This window comes from Cynocephalus volans, chromosome 1, assembly GCF_027409185.1.
Source record: "Cynocephalus volans isolate mCynVol1 chromosome 1, mCynVol1.pri, whole genome shotgun sequence".
NCBI classification, from domain to species: domain Eukaryota; kingdom Metazoa; phylum Chordata; class Mammalia; order Dermoptera; family Cynocephalidae; genus Cynocephalus; species Cynocephalus volans.
Window position 1 is genome coordinate 136,186,866 of NC_084460.1, and position 16,624 is coordinate 136,203,489.

Below are 16,624 nucleotides of genomic sequence, written 5' to 3' on the forward strand. Positions count from 1 at the left end.
CTTAATATCACAATTTCCTTTATATAGGATGTGTGGATATATTTTTACTGTGTGGGTAACATGCTACCCACTTAATAACATCTTCCTTAATAACCTAAAGTCCGTCATGTTACTTTACATGTGAACAATCCTTTTGAAGCCTGATTATTCACGAATAAGTCTTCTATTCCAGAGTAAGTTTGAGAAAAGGCAGGGCTCATCTGTCTTGGTCTTACTCACAGTAAGGGGAAAGTACCTAATGGAACAGCTTACTCACTTAGGTCCCTGAGTCAGTCTTTACAGGAACACTTCATTGTTAATTGAAGGTAAATTCTTGGCACTTTACACGTACAGGCATTCAACACACAAAAACGTAATAATAATCATAGTTAGCATTTACTGAGCACTTGGTTAAGTGCCAAGCTTTGTTTTAAGCGCTTTGCCTGTACTGTGTCAACTTTATTAATAGTCACAACAGTTCTTCAAGATGTAGGTACTGTGTTGTACCCAGGTAACAATTCAGGACACTGAGGAACAGAGTGGCAATAAGACATTGTCAAGGTTACAAAGATTACAAATTAGAGTTGGGTTTCAAACACAAGCAGAATGGCTACGGAGCCTTTTTCTCAGCTACTGTGCCATATGTATTTTACCTTCTTCCATAAAACATAGGTGAGGAAAACTGTGAAAAACACTTAAGTAACTGTAGACTTTTTGTTTCATAAATAAAATTTGTTATATAAACAAATTATATATATGTAATTTGTTTTATGTGTGTATACATACATGTGTATAACACATCATATATGTTTACATATGTATGTGTGTATGTATGTCTATATGTGTATGTGTCTATATATGTATGTGTATACATAAAGTAAATACCACAGCTTTAATTAATTTATTTTTCATCTCTACAATAAAATACATGTTATGGACCATTAGCAGGATTTAAAGTGATTATAGTAGATACTAATTGTAATTTTTGTTTTCTTTCTTCCTAGTTTCATGGTTCTCTCCAAATGAAAATATTCTCATTGTTATTTTCCCAATTTTTGCTATACTTCTGTTCTGGGGACAGTTTGGTATTAAAAGTAAGTATTTATTCCTATTTTTCATTTGTGTCTTGGTGATGAAATTGCTGTTTCCAGGAGGCAAATATTTTATTTAACTAAGATGTATTAAGAAGAGTGTTATTGTGATAAATAAGAATATGCAATTTGAATATTAATAGTCTCCTTGAAGTATATATTGTCCCCCATATTTTGGTACAATTCGCTTTCAATTCCTAGGAACAGTTGTTGTTTCTAATTTCTTAAGAATGATGAGTGCAAATACTAGTAGTAGTAACACCTTAAACACGTCTAGTATTTTAATATTTACAGAACATCTACACACATTTTGTTTGGTAAGCAGATGACCACAGGCTACATTAGTGTTATAAGGTGGAATGTTATACTTCGAAGCATCGAGATTCCTGTCTTTATTTTCCCAGTTTGACTTCTCTGTGTGCATGCATTCACCCTTGGAAAAGCCCAGTTTGAACCATGTTTTATCATCCTCACTGTGCAGTTCTGCAGCCTCTCAGGAAGCAGCCATGGAGACTTGTGTTCTTTGATCATGCTTTCCTGTGATAATCATGTAATAACTTGTGAGGGAAAATCTTGATGCCATATCAGATTTAGCATCAAGTATATAGAATTGTTACGATCATTACTAGATAAATAGATAATGTGCATTCTGGTCAACGTTTATATTCAACCATACGAATATTTCCATACCAGTTTGGTTAAGGAATTTACTAAATTAGTGAAGTTCTAAGGTGACGGTCTACACTTTTAAACTTTTAAAATGTAAGATTTATTCCTCCTTTCCCTGAATTAGTCATTGAAGATGAATAAACGTCTATATAGGAAAGGAGTAAATAATGCTAATTTAATTTATTATGCAACCTTTAAAGAAGTGAAAGCTAGTAAAATATTATAGTGAATCAGCCTATTGTATACTTCATGAATTTTACTTTTGCTCAGAAGTTTAAGCCGTGTGTTTCTACAGTGATATATAAAAATGGAGGGGAGATGACTGATTATATATTTTAAGAGCTTTTCACAATGTATGGCACTCTGGAAATGCTTAGTGATTTTAAAGATGTTCTCAACTTTTATCTAAAAGGAAAAAAAGAGGGAAGAAAGGGCTGACAGTGGCAACCATCAAGACATTTCACAACTCTTACTTAGACAGTGCCGAGACTTCAGTAAGCCTTTTGTATTAAGAAAGGACTGGTATTGCATCAGGACCTATTCTATCATGTCACTGACATTAGGGACAGCCTGTAACCATATTGGTAGACCCAGGATTTAAGGGCTTAGTCCTATGATTTGGACAGGGAACAGTCTTTATTTATGAAAGAGAAATTATTTAATATCAGTGTGATTTGTTGAATTTGGATTGATAGAAGTTTGCTGATCATGGCATTATCAGTAGTGACATTATTTTTAGTGGAATGAACAGGAATGAATCTGTTCACTGTCAGCCATATTTTACTAAATAAGCTTTACAGTTTTTTTCTGACTTGAAAACGTGATACTTGTACCAGCCAGCCGCCAGCAGCAACAACAAAAAAGTAATGCATATCACTTTAGAACACCTTATACAATATAGGAAGTTGCAGAGGAAAAAAACAAAAATCATCTGGACTCCCCAAACCTAGAAATAAACTATTAATATATTCTAGTGAATTTCCTACTTCTCGTCATGTATTTTTCTATTTATTTTTATCTTTCTTTAAAAAAGAAAACCATAAATGGACTCATTAGCTTACTTATACATCCTGATTTTCCCCCATGTCTCCAGAAATCTTGTTACAGCTGCATGTGCTCTACTTTTACGGATGCACTGTAATTTACTTTCATCTTGATGGATATTAAGGATGTTTCCAAATTTTTTTGATACTATGAAAGTAACTCTGCTAAAGATATGTAAGCCTGAAAATGGCAGAGGTATTTTAAGGCTCTTGATACATACTGCCAAAATGTTTTCCAGAAACATTGTATCAATTATTTTTACAGATAAGAATACCTGTCTTTCACCTCACAGTCCTGACATTTTAATAATTCTAAAATCTTTGCTAATTTGATAGGCAAAAAAATCTTGTTTTACTTTTCATTTTTGTGTTAGTGAGATTGAATGTTCTTTTCTAGGTTTTTTTGTACTGGCCATATTTGAAGGAGCATGCTTCTGAACCTCAAGTAATTTCTTAGTGGAAATTTTTTATTTTGGCTCATCTTAATACAGGTACATGTGGTATGTGTATGTATGTGAAAGAGGTACCTATATACTTGATTTACCTAGCCTGGACTTAACGTTTAAAGATGCTGGTGAAAATAATAGCTAACCATTTGTGGCGTTCTTGCTCTGTGTGACAGGCACTGTGCAAAGTACTCTAATTCTGAAACCATATTTATTTCTCTCAGGAACTCTACAGGCATAGGTACTATTGTTATTACCATTTTGGAGATAAGAAAATGAGGCACAAATGGATTAGACAGTTCTCCCACAGTCACTCAGCCATTTCCTGGTAGCACTTAGATTTGAACCAGTGCTGTTTACCATTAAACTATGCTGCCTCCCCATCTTTTTTTTTCTTTGAAAATTTATTTTTTAATTGTACACGTTTATAGAATACAGCATGTCATTTCAATACATGCATATATTGTATAAGGATCCCCTCCAGGTAGTTACCACATCCATCACATAAGCATTTATCATTTCTTTGTGTTAGTAAAGTTCAAGATCCGCTTTTCTAGCTATTTTGAAATATAAGAGGGTACTTCAAAACGTTCATGGAAAAATAGAATTGAAAGATAATTGAATCTTTCCACAAACTTTTTGAAGTACCCTTATACCTTACACTATTACTAGCTATAATCAACTTGGAACACCAGAATTTATTCTCCTATCTAACTGTAACTTCATACTTCTTGACCAATCTCCTTCTCTCCCCTCTCCTCTTCCCTTCCCAGCCTCTCGTAACTGCTAGTCTACTCTCTACTTCTATGAGAACCACTTGTTTTAGATACCACATATAAGTGAGATCATGAGTATTTGTCTTTCTGTGCCTGTCTTACTTCACTTAACATAATCGTCTCCAGTTCCGTCCATGTTGCAGCAAATGACAGAATTTTATTCTTTTTTATAGCTAAATAGTATTCCATTGTGTTTATCTACCACTTTTTAAAAATTCATTCATCCTTTGATGGACATTTAGGCTGATTCTTTCTCATGGGTATTGTGAATAGTGCTGCAATGAATATGGGGGTGGAGGTGTTCTTCAATATACCAATTTCATTTCTTTTGGCTATATACCCAGTAATGGGATGGCTGAATCAAAAGTTAGTTCTATTTTTAATTTTTTGAGGTATCTCCGTACTGTTTTCCATAATGGCTATATTAATATACGTTCCCACCAGTAGTGTATGAGTTCCCTTTTCTCCACATTCTTGCTAGCATTTGTTGTTTTTTGTCTTTTTGATAATAGCCATTCTAACTGGACTGAGATGATATCTCATAGTGGTTTTAATTTGCATTCCCTGATGATTAGTGATTTTGAGCTTTTTTTCATGTGCTTGTAGCCATTTGTATGTTTTCTTTTGAGAAATATCTATTCCGGTATCTTGCCCAATTTAAAATCAGATTTGTTTTTGTAGGAGTGAGTTTGAGTTCCTTATATATTCTGGATATTAGCCACTTGTAAAATGCATACTTTGCAGATACTTTCTTCTGTTCCATAGGTTGTCTTCTTATTTCCTTTGCTGTGCAGAAGCTTTTTAGTTTGATATAATCTGTTTGTCTATTTTTTGCTTTTATGGTCTGTATCTTTGAAGTCTTGTTCAAAAAAGCCTTACCCTGTCTAATTTCATGAAGCATTTCCCCTATATTTTTTTCAAGTAGTTTCATAATTTTGTGTCTTAAAAATTTAAGTTTTAATCCATTTTGAGTTGTTTTTTGTGTATGGTGAGAAATAGGGTCTAGTTTCAGTCTTCTTCATGAGAATATCCAGTTTTCCCAGCACGATTAATTGACGAGGCTATCCTTTCACTAGTATATTCTTGATCCCTTTGTTGAAAATGAGTTGGCTGTAAGTGCATGGGTTTATTTCTGGGATCTCTATTTTGTTCCATTGGTCTTTCTGTCTGTTTTTATTCCAGTACCATGCTGTTTTGGTTACTATAGCTTTATAATATATTTTGAAGTCAGGTAGTGTGATGCCTCCAACTTTGCTGAATTTATTTTTTAGTTCTAGCATTTTGGGGGTGTATTTCTTAGGGTTTTCTATGTATTTGATTATGTCCTCTGAAAATAAGGATAGTTCAATGTCCTCCTTTCCAATTTGAATGCCCTTTATTTCTTTCTTTCTTGCCATATTGCTCTGGCTAGAATTTTCAGTACTATTTTGAGTAAGAGTGGGGTAAGTGGGCATCCTTGTCTTGTTTGGGATAGAAGAAAAAAAGCTTTCAAATTTTGTCCATTCAGTATGGTATTAACTGCAGGTTTGTTGTATATGACCTTTACTGTGTTGAGGTCAATACCTAATTTGTTGAGTGTTTTTTATCATGAAGGGGTGTTGGATTTTATCAAATCCATTTCTGTGTCTATTGAAATGATCATGTGGTTTTTGTCCTCTGTTTTGTTGATATGGTGGATCTCATTTATTGATTTGCATATGTTGACCCATCCTTGCATCCCTGGGATGAATCACACTTGATCATGGTGAATGATCTTTTTACCATATTGCTGGATTTGGTTTGTTAGTATTTTGTTGAGGATTTTTGCATCTATGTTCATGAGGGATATTGGCCTGTAGTTTTCTTTTTTTGTAGTTTCCCTTTCCGGTTTTGGTATGAAAGTAATGCTGGCCTCATAGAATGAGTTTAGAAGTATTTCTTCCTTTTACACTTTTTGGAAGAGTTTGAGAAGAACTGCTATTAGTTCTTTAAAAGTTTGGTAGAATTCAGCAGTGAAGCTGTCGGGTCTTGGGCTTTTCTTTGATGGGAGACTTATTACTGCTTTAATATCGTTACTTGTTATTGGTCTGTCTAGGTTTTCTAGTTCTTCCTGATTCAACTTTGGTAAGTTGTATGTGTCCAGGAATTTATCCATTTCTTCTAGATTTTTCAGTTTGTTAGCATATAGTTCTTCATAATAGTCTTTTATGATAATTTGTATTTCTATGGTATAAGTTGTACTGTCCCATTTTTTCATTTCTGATTTTATTTCCGTCTTCTCTCTTTTAGTCTTTAGCTAAACATTTATCAATTTTGTTTATCTTTTCAAAAAATCAACTCTTTGTTTCATTGATCTTTTGTTTTCTTTTTTTAATCTGTAATTCATTTATTTCTGCTCTGATCATTGTTATTTCTCTTCTACTAATTTTGGATTTAGTTTGTTTTTGTTTTTTTTAGCTCCTTAAGGTGTTAGGTTGTTTATTTGAAGTCTTTCTACTATTTTGATATAGGTGTTTATTGTTATAAACTTCCCTCTTAGAACTGATTTACCGTATCCTATAGGTTCTGGTGTGTTGTGTTTTTATTTTCATTTGTCTCTGGGAATTTTTTAATTTCCTTTTAAATTTTTTCTTTGACCCATGTGTTGTTTATGAACATGTTGTTTATTTTTGGTGTATGTCACAATATCCACTGTTTCTTTGGTTACTGACTTTTAGTTTTATTTTGTCATGGTCAGAAGAGAAAGTTGATATGATTACAATTTTTTTTAAAATTTAAGACTTGTTTTGTGACCTAAAATGTCACAAAATGAATATACTCTAGAGGATGTTCCATGTGCTCAGAAAAATGTGTATTCTGAAGTACTGGATGGAATATTCTTTAATTGTCTGTGAGTTCCATTTGATCTAGAGTGGAGTTTAACATTTCTTGGTTGAGTTTCTGTCTGGGTGGTCTGTTCATTGCAGAGTTGGGTGATGAGGTCTCCAACTGTTATTGTATTGCAGTCTAACTCTACCGTTAGATCTAATAATACTTGCTTTATATATCTAGGTGCTCCAGTGTTGGGTACACATATATTTAGAATTGTTAGATCCTGTTACTGAAATGATTCTTTTATCATTATATAATGACCTTCTTTGTCTTTTTTTTTACTACTTTTAAAGTCTATTTTATCTGATATAAATATAGATACTCCTGCTCATTTTTGGTTTCTGTTTGCTTGTAATATCTTTCTTCATCCCTTCACTTTCAGTCTGTGTGTATCTTTATAGGTGAAGTGAGGTACTTGCAAGTAGCATATAGTTGGGCCATGTTTTATAATTCATTCAGCCACTTTGTTTCTTTTAATTGGTGGATTTAATTCATTTACATTTAGAGTTATTATCAATAGATACATACTTACTAATGTCATTTCATTATTTGTTTTCTGTTTGGCATATTCTTTTTTTCTCTCTACTGTCTTCCTTCATGATTAAGTGATTTTCTTTACTAATATATTTTGAATTCATGCTATTTATTGTTAGTGTATCTGTTGTAAGTTTTTGCTTTATGGTTACCATGAGGCTTACAAAAAACATGTTGTAGTTATAGCAGATTATTTTAAACTAATAACAACTTTGATTGCTAAGAAAAGAACAGAAACCAAAGCCGACTCTACACTTTGACATCAGTCCTCCCCACCTTTTGACTTTTTGTTCTAAGTTATATTTTCTTATTTGCCTTTTAAGTTATATTTTCTTATTTGCCTTTCTCTTATACAATTGTTATACTTGTTATTATCTTTAATAAGTCTATCATTTATTCTCCATACTAAAGATATAAGTGGTTTACTCACCACACTTACAGTATTACCATATTCTGAATTTGTCTGTGTACTTAATTTGCCAGTGATTTTTACACCTTCAGATGATTTCTTGTTACATGTTAGTGTTGTCTTTTTTCAGATTGAAGAACTCCCTTTCGCATTTCTTGTAAGACAAGTCTGGTTTTGATGAATTCCTTCAGCTTTTGTTTGTCTAGGAAAGTCTTTATTTCTCCTTCATGTTTGAACATTTTTCTGGATACATCATTCTTGGTTGACAGTCTTTTTCCTTCAGCACTTTGAATATATCATCCCACTCTCTCCTGGCCTATAGGAAAAATCCACTGAAACTATATCGGAGCTTTGTTGAATATGATGTGTTTCTTTTCTCTTGCTGTTTTCAGTATTATTTCTTTGACTTTGATTTTTGGTAAATTGGTTATGATATACCTTGAGGAATTCCTCTTTGGGTTGAATTTTATTGGTGACCTGCGAGCTTCCTGAACCTGGGTGCTGCCATCTTTCTCCATACTTGGTAAATTTTTAGCCATCATTTCCTTAAATATGCTTTCTAGGTCTTTTTCTCTCTTGTCTTTGAAAAGTCTTATTGTGCATAAGTTATTCATTTGAATTTGTCCCATTATTTTTGTAGGCCTATTTCTTTTGTTGTTGTTGTTCTTTTCATTTTACTCCTCTGATTGGGTAATTTTGTATGTTCTGTCTTTGAATTTGCCCATTCTTTCCTCTGTTTCATAAAGTCTGCTGGAGGAGCTTTCTATCAAGTTTTTCAGATCAGAGAACATATTCTTTATTTCTAGAATTTCAATTTTTAAAAAATTCATTCTGGTGGGTTTTTTTGGTCTAGTTTCTCATTCTGCTTCTGGATTTTTCCCTAAATATCATTTAATTTTCTATCTGTATTTTCTTGTGATTCCCTAAACTTCTTTAAGAGAATTATTCTGAATTCTCTGTCAGACATTTTAGAAATCTGCAACTCTTATGGGTCCATTGCTGAAGCTTTGTTGGTATCTTTTGGCAGTGTCTTATTTTTCTTTCTTTCACAATCCTTTTGTCTTTACATTGATGCCTGTGTATTTGAGGAGGTGACACCTCTTCCAGCTTTTGCAGGTGTTCTTTGGTGATGTTAGACCTTTATTGCTTAATATTAGAACTTTATCTCTGGCCTGCAGTTGTTTCCCATTCTTTGGAAGATTTATTATACCACAACTTAAACATCACATGGAACTAACTTGGTATCCTGCCATTATTTCCTGGTCTTGGGAAGACTTATTGCAAGGATCGGAATTTAAGTGCTAAACCTTTAGTCAAGGGAAGTCTCCAAAGGTACACCTGGGCTGTATAGAAAATCTGGCCTGGGACTAAGTCTTTCCTGTGGATTGTGCCCTCTGCAGCACTATGGCACTGGCAAGTCTCCTCTGTGTGATGCCCTATGATGATAAGAATGCAGAGCAGCTGTGTAGATCATGTCTCAGTGCACCCATGGTAGTCCAGCCCTCCTGGTACTCAATCTGTTTCCTGTGGAGCCGACCCTGGGTGGGCTTTCCATGAAGATTTTCCATGAAGACCAGTGGGCAGATCTAACCCCCTCCTTGTATTCCTTCTTCTCACCTCAGAAACTGTAGGTCCACTAAAATTGTGCCAGCCTGGGAAATGGGATGGAGTGGTCTGAAGTGATCTTTTCTCTCACTGGTTGTGGCTTTTCTCACTTTCTTCAGGCTCCGAGCACGTTCTCCATGAGTGGTCCTCTGCCAGCTTGAGGGAGGGGATAGAGCCCTGAAATGATCTTTCTTTTCACTGGTCATGGTTTTTCTCACTTCCACAGGCTCAGAGGGCCTCTCTGCTTCTTCCCCTGTGTTCTGGTGAATTCAGTATGGCAATTTTATGCTTGTTGTGGGGGAGTGAAGCTGAGGATTGTCTACTCTACTGTATTGGTGACATAACTCTCCTGCCTCCCTATCTTGAATTTATTTTGGGAATTTATTTTGAGATGAAGGGTGAACCTATATCTTTGTACACACTCTGAGTAGATGAAACTGTTATTGATAGAGCAGAATGTTGACCTAATTTGTTTGTTTATTCTGTAAATACCAATGACCAGGTATCTATTGATGCCACACACTTGGCTAAGTGCTTGAGATATGGAAGTGAAGCATATATTTCCCCTGGCTTTGTAGCACTCACATTTCAGTCATTTTAGTTGAAGAGACATGTATGTATGCATGCCTTCTATCACATTTTTGAGAGTCGTGGATCTGAATCTAATTTTTCTTTTGGTGTACTTGTAAGAGGGCTCCTGTTTATGGTTTGGTCATTCCACCAAGTAGGAAAGCACCTCAATTTTTCACCTGTTTGGTTATGTGATTTTTAGGATCCAGGATATTGCAGCCCCTGAGTATTAAGAGTAACTCAGATCTATGACTTTTACTTTCTGGATTTCAAGTTCTCCTTAACTTTTCCTGATTACGATTTATGGTCTATCACTTGACCACAGGGGATTTCTCTCACTGGCTTTTCTAGCTATACATGTGAGTCCTTGTGGTTCAAGATAAAACCTGGATCTTTACTAGGCTAAACTTTCAGTAAAGACAGCAGTTTATGCTTTCATGTTAATGAGAAAGTTTCTTTGTACCAGAGGTAAGCCAAGCCAGGACTTTCTGAGCTCTAGACCATATTTTGAAGACCAAGGTCTCTTCCAGGGAAATGTTCCAAAATACCTTCACCTTTTTTTTAAACTTATGAACTTTTAAGCAGAATCTCTATGCGTACCAAACAGCTCAGATTACTAGAATCAAATACTGAGCCTTAACTGATGGTATTGCATTTCAGACACTGTTTTTGTTCTGAAAATTTTTAGCAACTCACAGTTTGCCACTTCCCTGACAATTAAGTTCCTGATATTCAGGGTTTGTCTTTTTCACTCTTTGCTATCATAACAGGTTCTTTCCTGTTTGTAAACGATTTTAAGTGCTGCCCACCCAGTCCTCTCATTCTTGCAGCATTAACGTCCAACTGTATATAAAGAACTGGCTAACATTCTGAAATTCTTTGAAATAGGCCTATCTATTCTTTCTTTTCCTTCCCTCCAACTTTTGCCATATACAGGGTGTCCTTGCTTTACACAGAACTGTGAGACTGTAAACATGACCATTTGAGCTGAAACTCTGCAAAGCAATCTTAATAATGAGTGGGAAAAATTACTATTGTTCTGTGACCTTTAAAATTATTTGTGAAAACATTAAAAACTCTCTATCAGTATAACTGCATTTGGAAATGAAAAAATATAGTTAAAACCAATATTTAATATGTGGTAAATTGAAACATTAAAAACATTGAGAATTAAAGAGAAGTTTGAACAGTGCTTATGTTCTTCTCATAACTTTGAGCTCATATAACCTCTCATATAACTTCTCGTGTAACTTTTCATATAACTATTCTTAGATACAGAGCAAGCATGTTTTCTATGCCTTGGTGAATTGTCATACTCTTCTAAGTTTGGATCAGCTTTCAACATTTTATCCTTCATGCTCTCAATGTCATGAAGTATCTCTGAGAGTTCCTTAAATGCGAGGTCCCCCAGCCTCCCTCTACCTGGAGTCACTTCCTCTGGGACATCTTCCTTTTTTTCATATAACAGCCTCCTTGCTTTACTCATTTATGCCAGTAAGTTCACCTCCACTGACTTCCTCTGGCTGCATTTCTAGAGTCTCTTGCATGTCAACATTTCCACAGTCAGCTGTATCTTCTATTACTTCATTTACAGTCTTTTCAATTTCACACCCAGCATTTATCACTTTTAATTTCTTTTCCCTCTTAGCTCTCTTGCTCTGTTTCCTCTTGATTATCCATCATAAAATGTCATGTGGGTTTTATCACTGGGAGACAGGGAGGTAACACAACTGCATACTTTGCTGTCTGTGTAGGAACTTAATAACAGATGTGCAGTGACTAGCCACCAGCAGGCTTCAAAAGAAGTGACATGGTTGCTCACTGATTATGATGCACATCTGCTATTTACATAGTGATTTGTGGACTGAAGAGATAGCAGTGAAGTTTGTACTTTATTCAGTTACTCAGTATGTTGTGGCACTGAAATTTTAACTGTTTAGGGATACTTATTTAACTAAGCCAGGGTAACTAGAAATTATGCATATCAGAACCATGCAAAGAAAGACTGCTGTAAGTTATTTCAAATTTGTTTATTCTAGGCATATTTTGTTTCCCTTTCTAAGTCTCATGTTTCCTCTCAAGATTTTTTCCCAAGATTGTGCTTACTGCTCAGAAGTATTTGGGTAGGGGTTTGTCTAGAAATCATTTTTGAGAAATTCAAGGAAATAATGTCTCCATGATAATAGCCTTGAGATTCTATTAAGTCCTTGAGTTCAAACTTGAGGGGTAGCTTAATAATGAAAGTAATTAGTTCATGAAAGCACATTTAAAAGAAGTGATAGAACAGGGAATTTCTTCATAGATTAGAAAACTCATTCTGAAGAAGTGAGGTTGTATCCTAACTTGCACTATGAAATTTCTGTGTAAGAAGGTAAAATATCATTATTACAAAGAACCATTCTGTGACCTGATTGATGGCCCCTAATAATAGAGCCTTGTTACTCAGTTTACTGTGAATTCTGTTCAATAATCTTGACTCCCCAGTGCTTTCCCTTGGTCCTGTCTACATAATGATCACATTCTTTTATTAAATAATTTGATAATGTGTTGATTTTATTAAGATTTATTTAACAACTGAACAAAACTATACCTCAGCATTTTACTCTTTTGTAGAAATGTAGTCACTGCTCCCTTGACCCTTTCCAAATCCAGGCATCACAACTTCCTGCATATACTCAGAAATTGTGAAACCATTTACAAGACCAGCGCAAGTTTGGAACCAAGAAAAGGAAATTTGTCTGTTGAACATTCTCTTCATTATTCTTTTATATTGAAAGTATTTGCTACACAAAGCCTAGGCTCTTTTATTTCTAGGTCCTATAGACTGGGAATATGATGTCTAATCAGTATTCATTTTGACAAAATTGTTTCATCAGAGCAAGCTGGATAGTGTATGGAGTTTACTATAAAATTATTTTACTTGCTTTCTGGCAGGTAATCAGTTTATAATTAGCATTATTATTTATTTTTGTCCAACCTCAGTTCCACAGAGCCTTCATTTGTGTGTGTGTTTTTAATGAGTATATTAAATATTTGAAAAGTAGTATTTTAAATTTAAATAATTTAAAAACTTGAGATTATAATTTTACTTTAAAAGCTTTCAGATGTGCTTCATCCTGCATCAAAGACAATATCAATTTATAGCTCAACAGATACCAAAAAGATTCTAAAATTACCTTCCTAGAATTATCAGAAAACAGCACTATAATAATGAAATTAAACACATCTCCCTTTATGATTTATTATTAATCTGATATGCATTATATCTCACTGGTAAACCTTCCCGTCTGTTCTCCACTGATTACTGGGTAAGGGACAGTCTAAATGTGTCTTTAAGCAGACATTGAATTCTTGGATTTTTGGGTTTTGTCAGATGGTCTGCAGTCTATGAGGGCCTATATAGGTGTATCAAATCCGGTCTTTCAAGTATCATGAAAACTTAACATTATAGCCTTGGTTTTATCTCCAAGTTGACTTGGTACTTTCACTAAATTTCATCAGCCACAGCCTGCATTCTGTGTTTTTTGCGTGCTTTATATCTCTCACAAGGAGACCAGAAAACTTATCTGTTCATAACATTAGCTATTCCTTCAGGTGGCTAGAGGGACGTGTCATTACCTCATCCACATGAATTTGAAAGATTAAATACATAAAGGAGCTCTCTTAGATTACAGTAGACCTTCACCTTTTATTTAACTGAGGAAGAAGTCTGGGAGGGACACCCCTATCACTTAATACCCCTCCGCCCAGACACACACACTCACTCATTAGAATGTAAAGGCCCTGAAACAGGCCTTGTGATTTCCTTTTTCATTCACTGTCAGCACTTAGAATAATGATTGTCACACAGATTGATAGTGCTCAATCAATTATTGTTAAATAAAGTAATCTATTTGTTTTTTGCTTTGAACTAATGAAAGGGCCTGGTACATTGTAGGTACACAATAAACATTTGTAGAACAAATGAATGAACCAACCTAACATTTTCCTGAGAAGTAGCCTGATTTAATGATTTTATGGAAGATATGAAAGGGAAAATTTTAGAATTCCCAATAGGTTCACAAAAATGTTAAACTGTCTCCATTGATACTTGGTATTCCTGTGTCAGCCAACACTAAGGTTATAAGATTTTGTTAAAAATATAAATACTGTTATTTCTCATATGTTTTATTTGTGTGTTGATTTCAGTAGTTTTAGCTGAGGGGAATGTTTAAAAGCATGCAGATTTTTAAAATTACACAGATTGTCTTGCCAAGCAGCCAGAAAATCATACCAGGAAGATTATTAAGAGCCTGCTGTTAAGAACACATTAAATTATAATCTTATCTTAATGCTAAGTATTTGGGGAATTACTTGAATTTATTTTCTTTGTTGCATTTAATGTTTTGATAAATTTGATAAATAAGGATAAATAAACTTATTAAAGGACAAGAAAAGATTAATAAAAGGTCCTTCAGATTAGTGGGTTCTATGTCATTTGTATCAGATTCTTTAGCTACACTGAAAAAACTGACAAGTGGGCTAACAACAAGATACCTACTCCACACTCTGTAGGATCTGCTGAAATATGGTCACTGCAAGGCAAAGAAAATGAGCCAAACAAACTCTTTATAAAGGTTCACTAAATAAAACACAGAAATACTCTTTCATTGCCTGTGATTACTCAAGTAGACTTCACTAATATATTTGTTGAAAATGGCTGCTTAATTTGAGGAAATGTTTAATATAACCTTGAAAATAATTAGTAGTTGAACCATTCAACATAGCTAAAGCTATCTCTAACATATAGTGTACTTAAACTCAAAGGGAAAAGACCGTTTTATGGTAGAATACTGTCAATAGTAGTATTTTTGTGGTATTTCATTTTTATAAAATAAAATTTCTGTTGTTGAAATTTTTTGCTCATAGCAACTCTTCTAACCCTGAAGAGGTTGAATTTTATATGAGATTCAAACTCTTATTTTTGTTAAGAATGACATGTCAGCCTTTTTGCATGAAATTATACTGTACTCTAAGGTAAGTTCTTGTTGCTTGATCATAGCAGGTCTTTTATATATTGAATTAAACCCAGAAGAGTCTCTTATGAGTGTTTGATTGATTGTCAGGTACATATGAAACAGCTTCTATTTTATAACCCTTCGCAGAACTTTTAAGCTCTATTTAGATAACAATACACATGGAACTAAAATGGAAAATTTAACATATGTCTGCAGAAAGTTTCTTTTTTCTGTGCCCGTGCCATTTGTGACCTATACACTCGATATTTTTCTAGCCTAGAAAATAGGGAAGTTGTGAAACCTCTGTGCCTTATAGGAAGGCAAGGATATTACTGAGTAGAAGTCACATAAATTCCAAGGCAGATGGAAGTAACAGATCACATAAAAACCTGGGGAACTTGCCATATGATGTTTTCTGATCAATGTGGGTTTCTGATTAATGTGGATTTCAGTTACTCAGCTTCAGGATAGATAGATTATTGCTTAACCTCTGTCTCCCCCTAAAGTTGAGGTTATATTCTAAAGTATGAGTAGGTAGAGATTCAAAAAATCTTCTTGTGCCTGTAGTAAACCTTAAACATAGATTATAACTTGACCATTCAGGGGGTTATTTGTTGTTTTTACTATATTTAATCTGTTTGTCATTTTAGTGGAGGAAAATTAAATGCTAAATATAATATTTGAAGTATTTTCCCCATTGACTACTGGCATGGAAAATATCTGTGTGGATGACATACAGCAAAATTTCAGTCACTCTCTGCTTCCCTCTGCTACTCAGTCTGCTTTTAGATTACCTTTAACAACTTTCTTGGTGAAAAATTAATTTCAATATTAACCCAATCAAAAAAGGTCAGTTTAGTAAAAGAAATGCTGTGTTTAGGCTTATCCATTACATTTTTCTTTAAGAGTAGGTACCAGATACTTAACAATAGAGCTAGCATCAGACACAATAACATATATGATGAATTCTCTTGAGTCTGTGCAGTTCATTTTTATTAAAATATTTTGGTTGAGGAGGAACCGCTAGCAGCGGAGCTGGCGACAGCGGCAGCAGCGGAGGAACCAGCAGCAGCGGCAGCGGCAGCAGCGGCGCCCAGGACAGCAACGGCAGCAGAGGAGGTGGTGCCAGCGGTAACGGCGGCAGTGGCAGCAGTGGTAGAACCCGCGGCGGCAGCAGCGGCGGTAGAACCCGCGGCAGCAGCAGCAGTGGTACAACCCGCAGCAGCAGCGGTACAACCCGTGGCAGCAGCAGTAGACCCCGCGGCAGGGGCAGCAGCGGTAGACCCCGCGGCAGCCACAGCAGCGGTAGAACCCGCGGCAGTGGCAGCAGCGGAGCCACCAGCGGCAGCAGCATAAGCGGCACGGGTGCCACTGGCAGCAGCGGGAGTGGGAGAAGCGGCGGCAGTGGAGCCGGCAGCAGTGGTGTGAGCGGCAGCAGCGGGGGAACCGGCAGCGGCAGGAGCGACACCCTGCAGTACCGCCCCGTCACCCAGCAGCCTGGCAGAGTCCAAGCTGACCAGAGAGGTGGCTCCTCAGAGGGGCCCAACACCCGAGGTAACCACACACGCAAGGCACTAGTGGCCAACTGAGTAGTCACTGAGGTAGCCAAACCAAATTGGCAACCCCAGCAATATCTTAGTCAGGAAATAGTGGCA

General features: G+C 35.4%; 1 protein-coding gene across 2 annotated transcripts in view; it reads left to right on the top strand.

The window, feature by feature from the left end:
- CD47 (CD47 molecule) overlaps window positions 1-16,624 on the top strand; it is a 62,893-nt gene that overhangs the window by 26,934 nt on the left and 19,335 nt on the right. For both annotated transcript variants that reach the window (XM_063109130.1, XM_063109137.1), the window contains exon 3: window positions 984-1,073. In XM_063109130.1, the coding sequence (XP_062965200.1) occupies window positions 984-1,073 (90 nt within the window). The remainder of the gene's footprint in view (window positions 1-983; window positions 1,074-16,624) is intronic.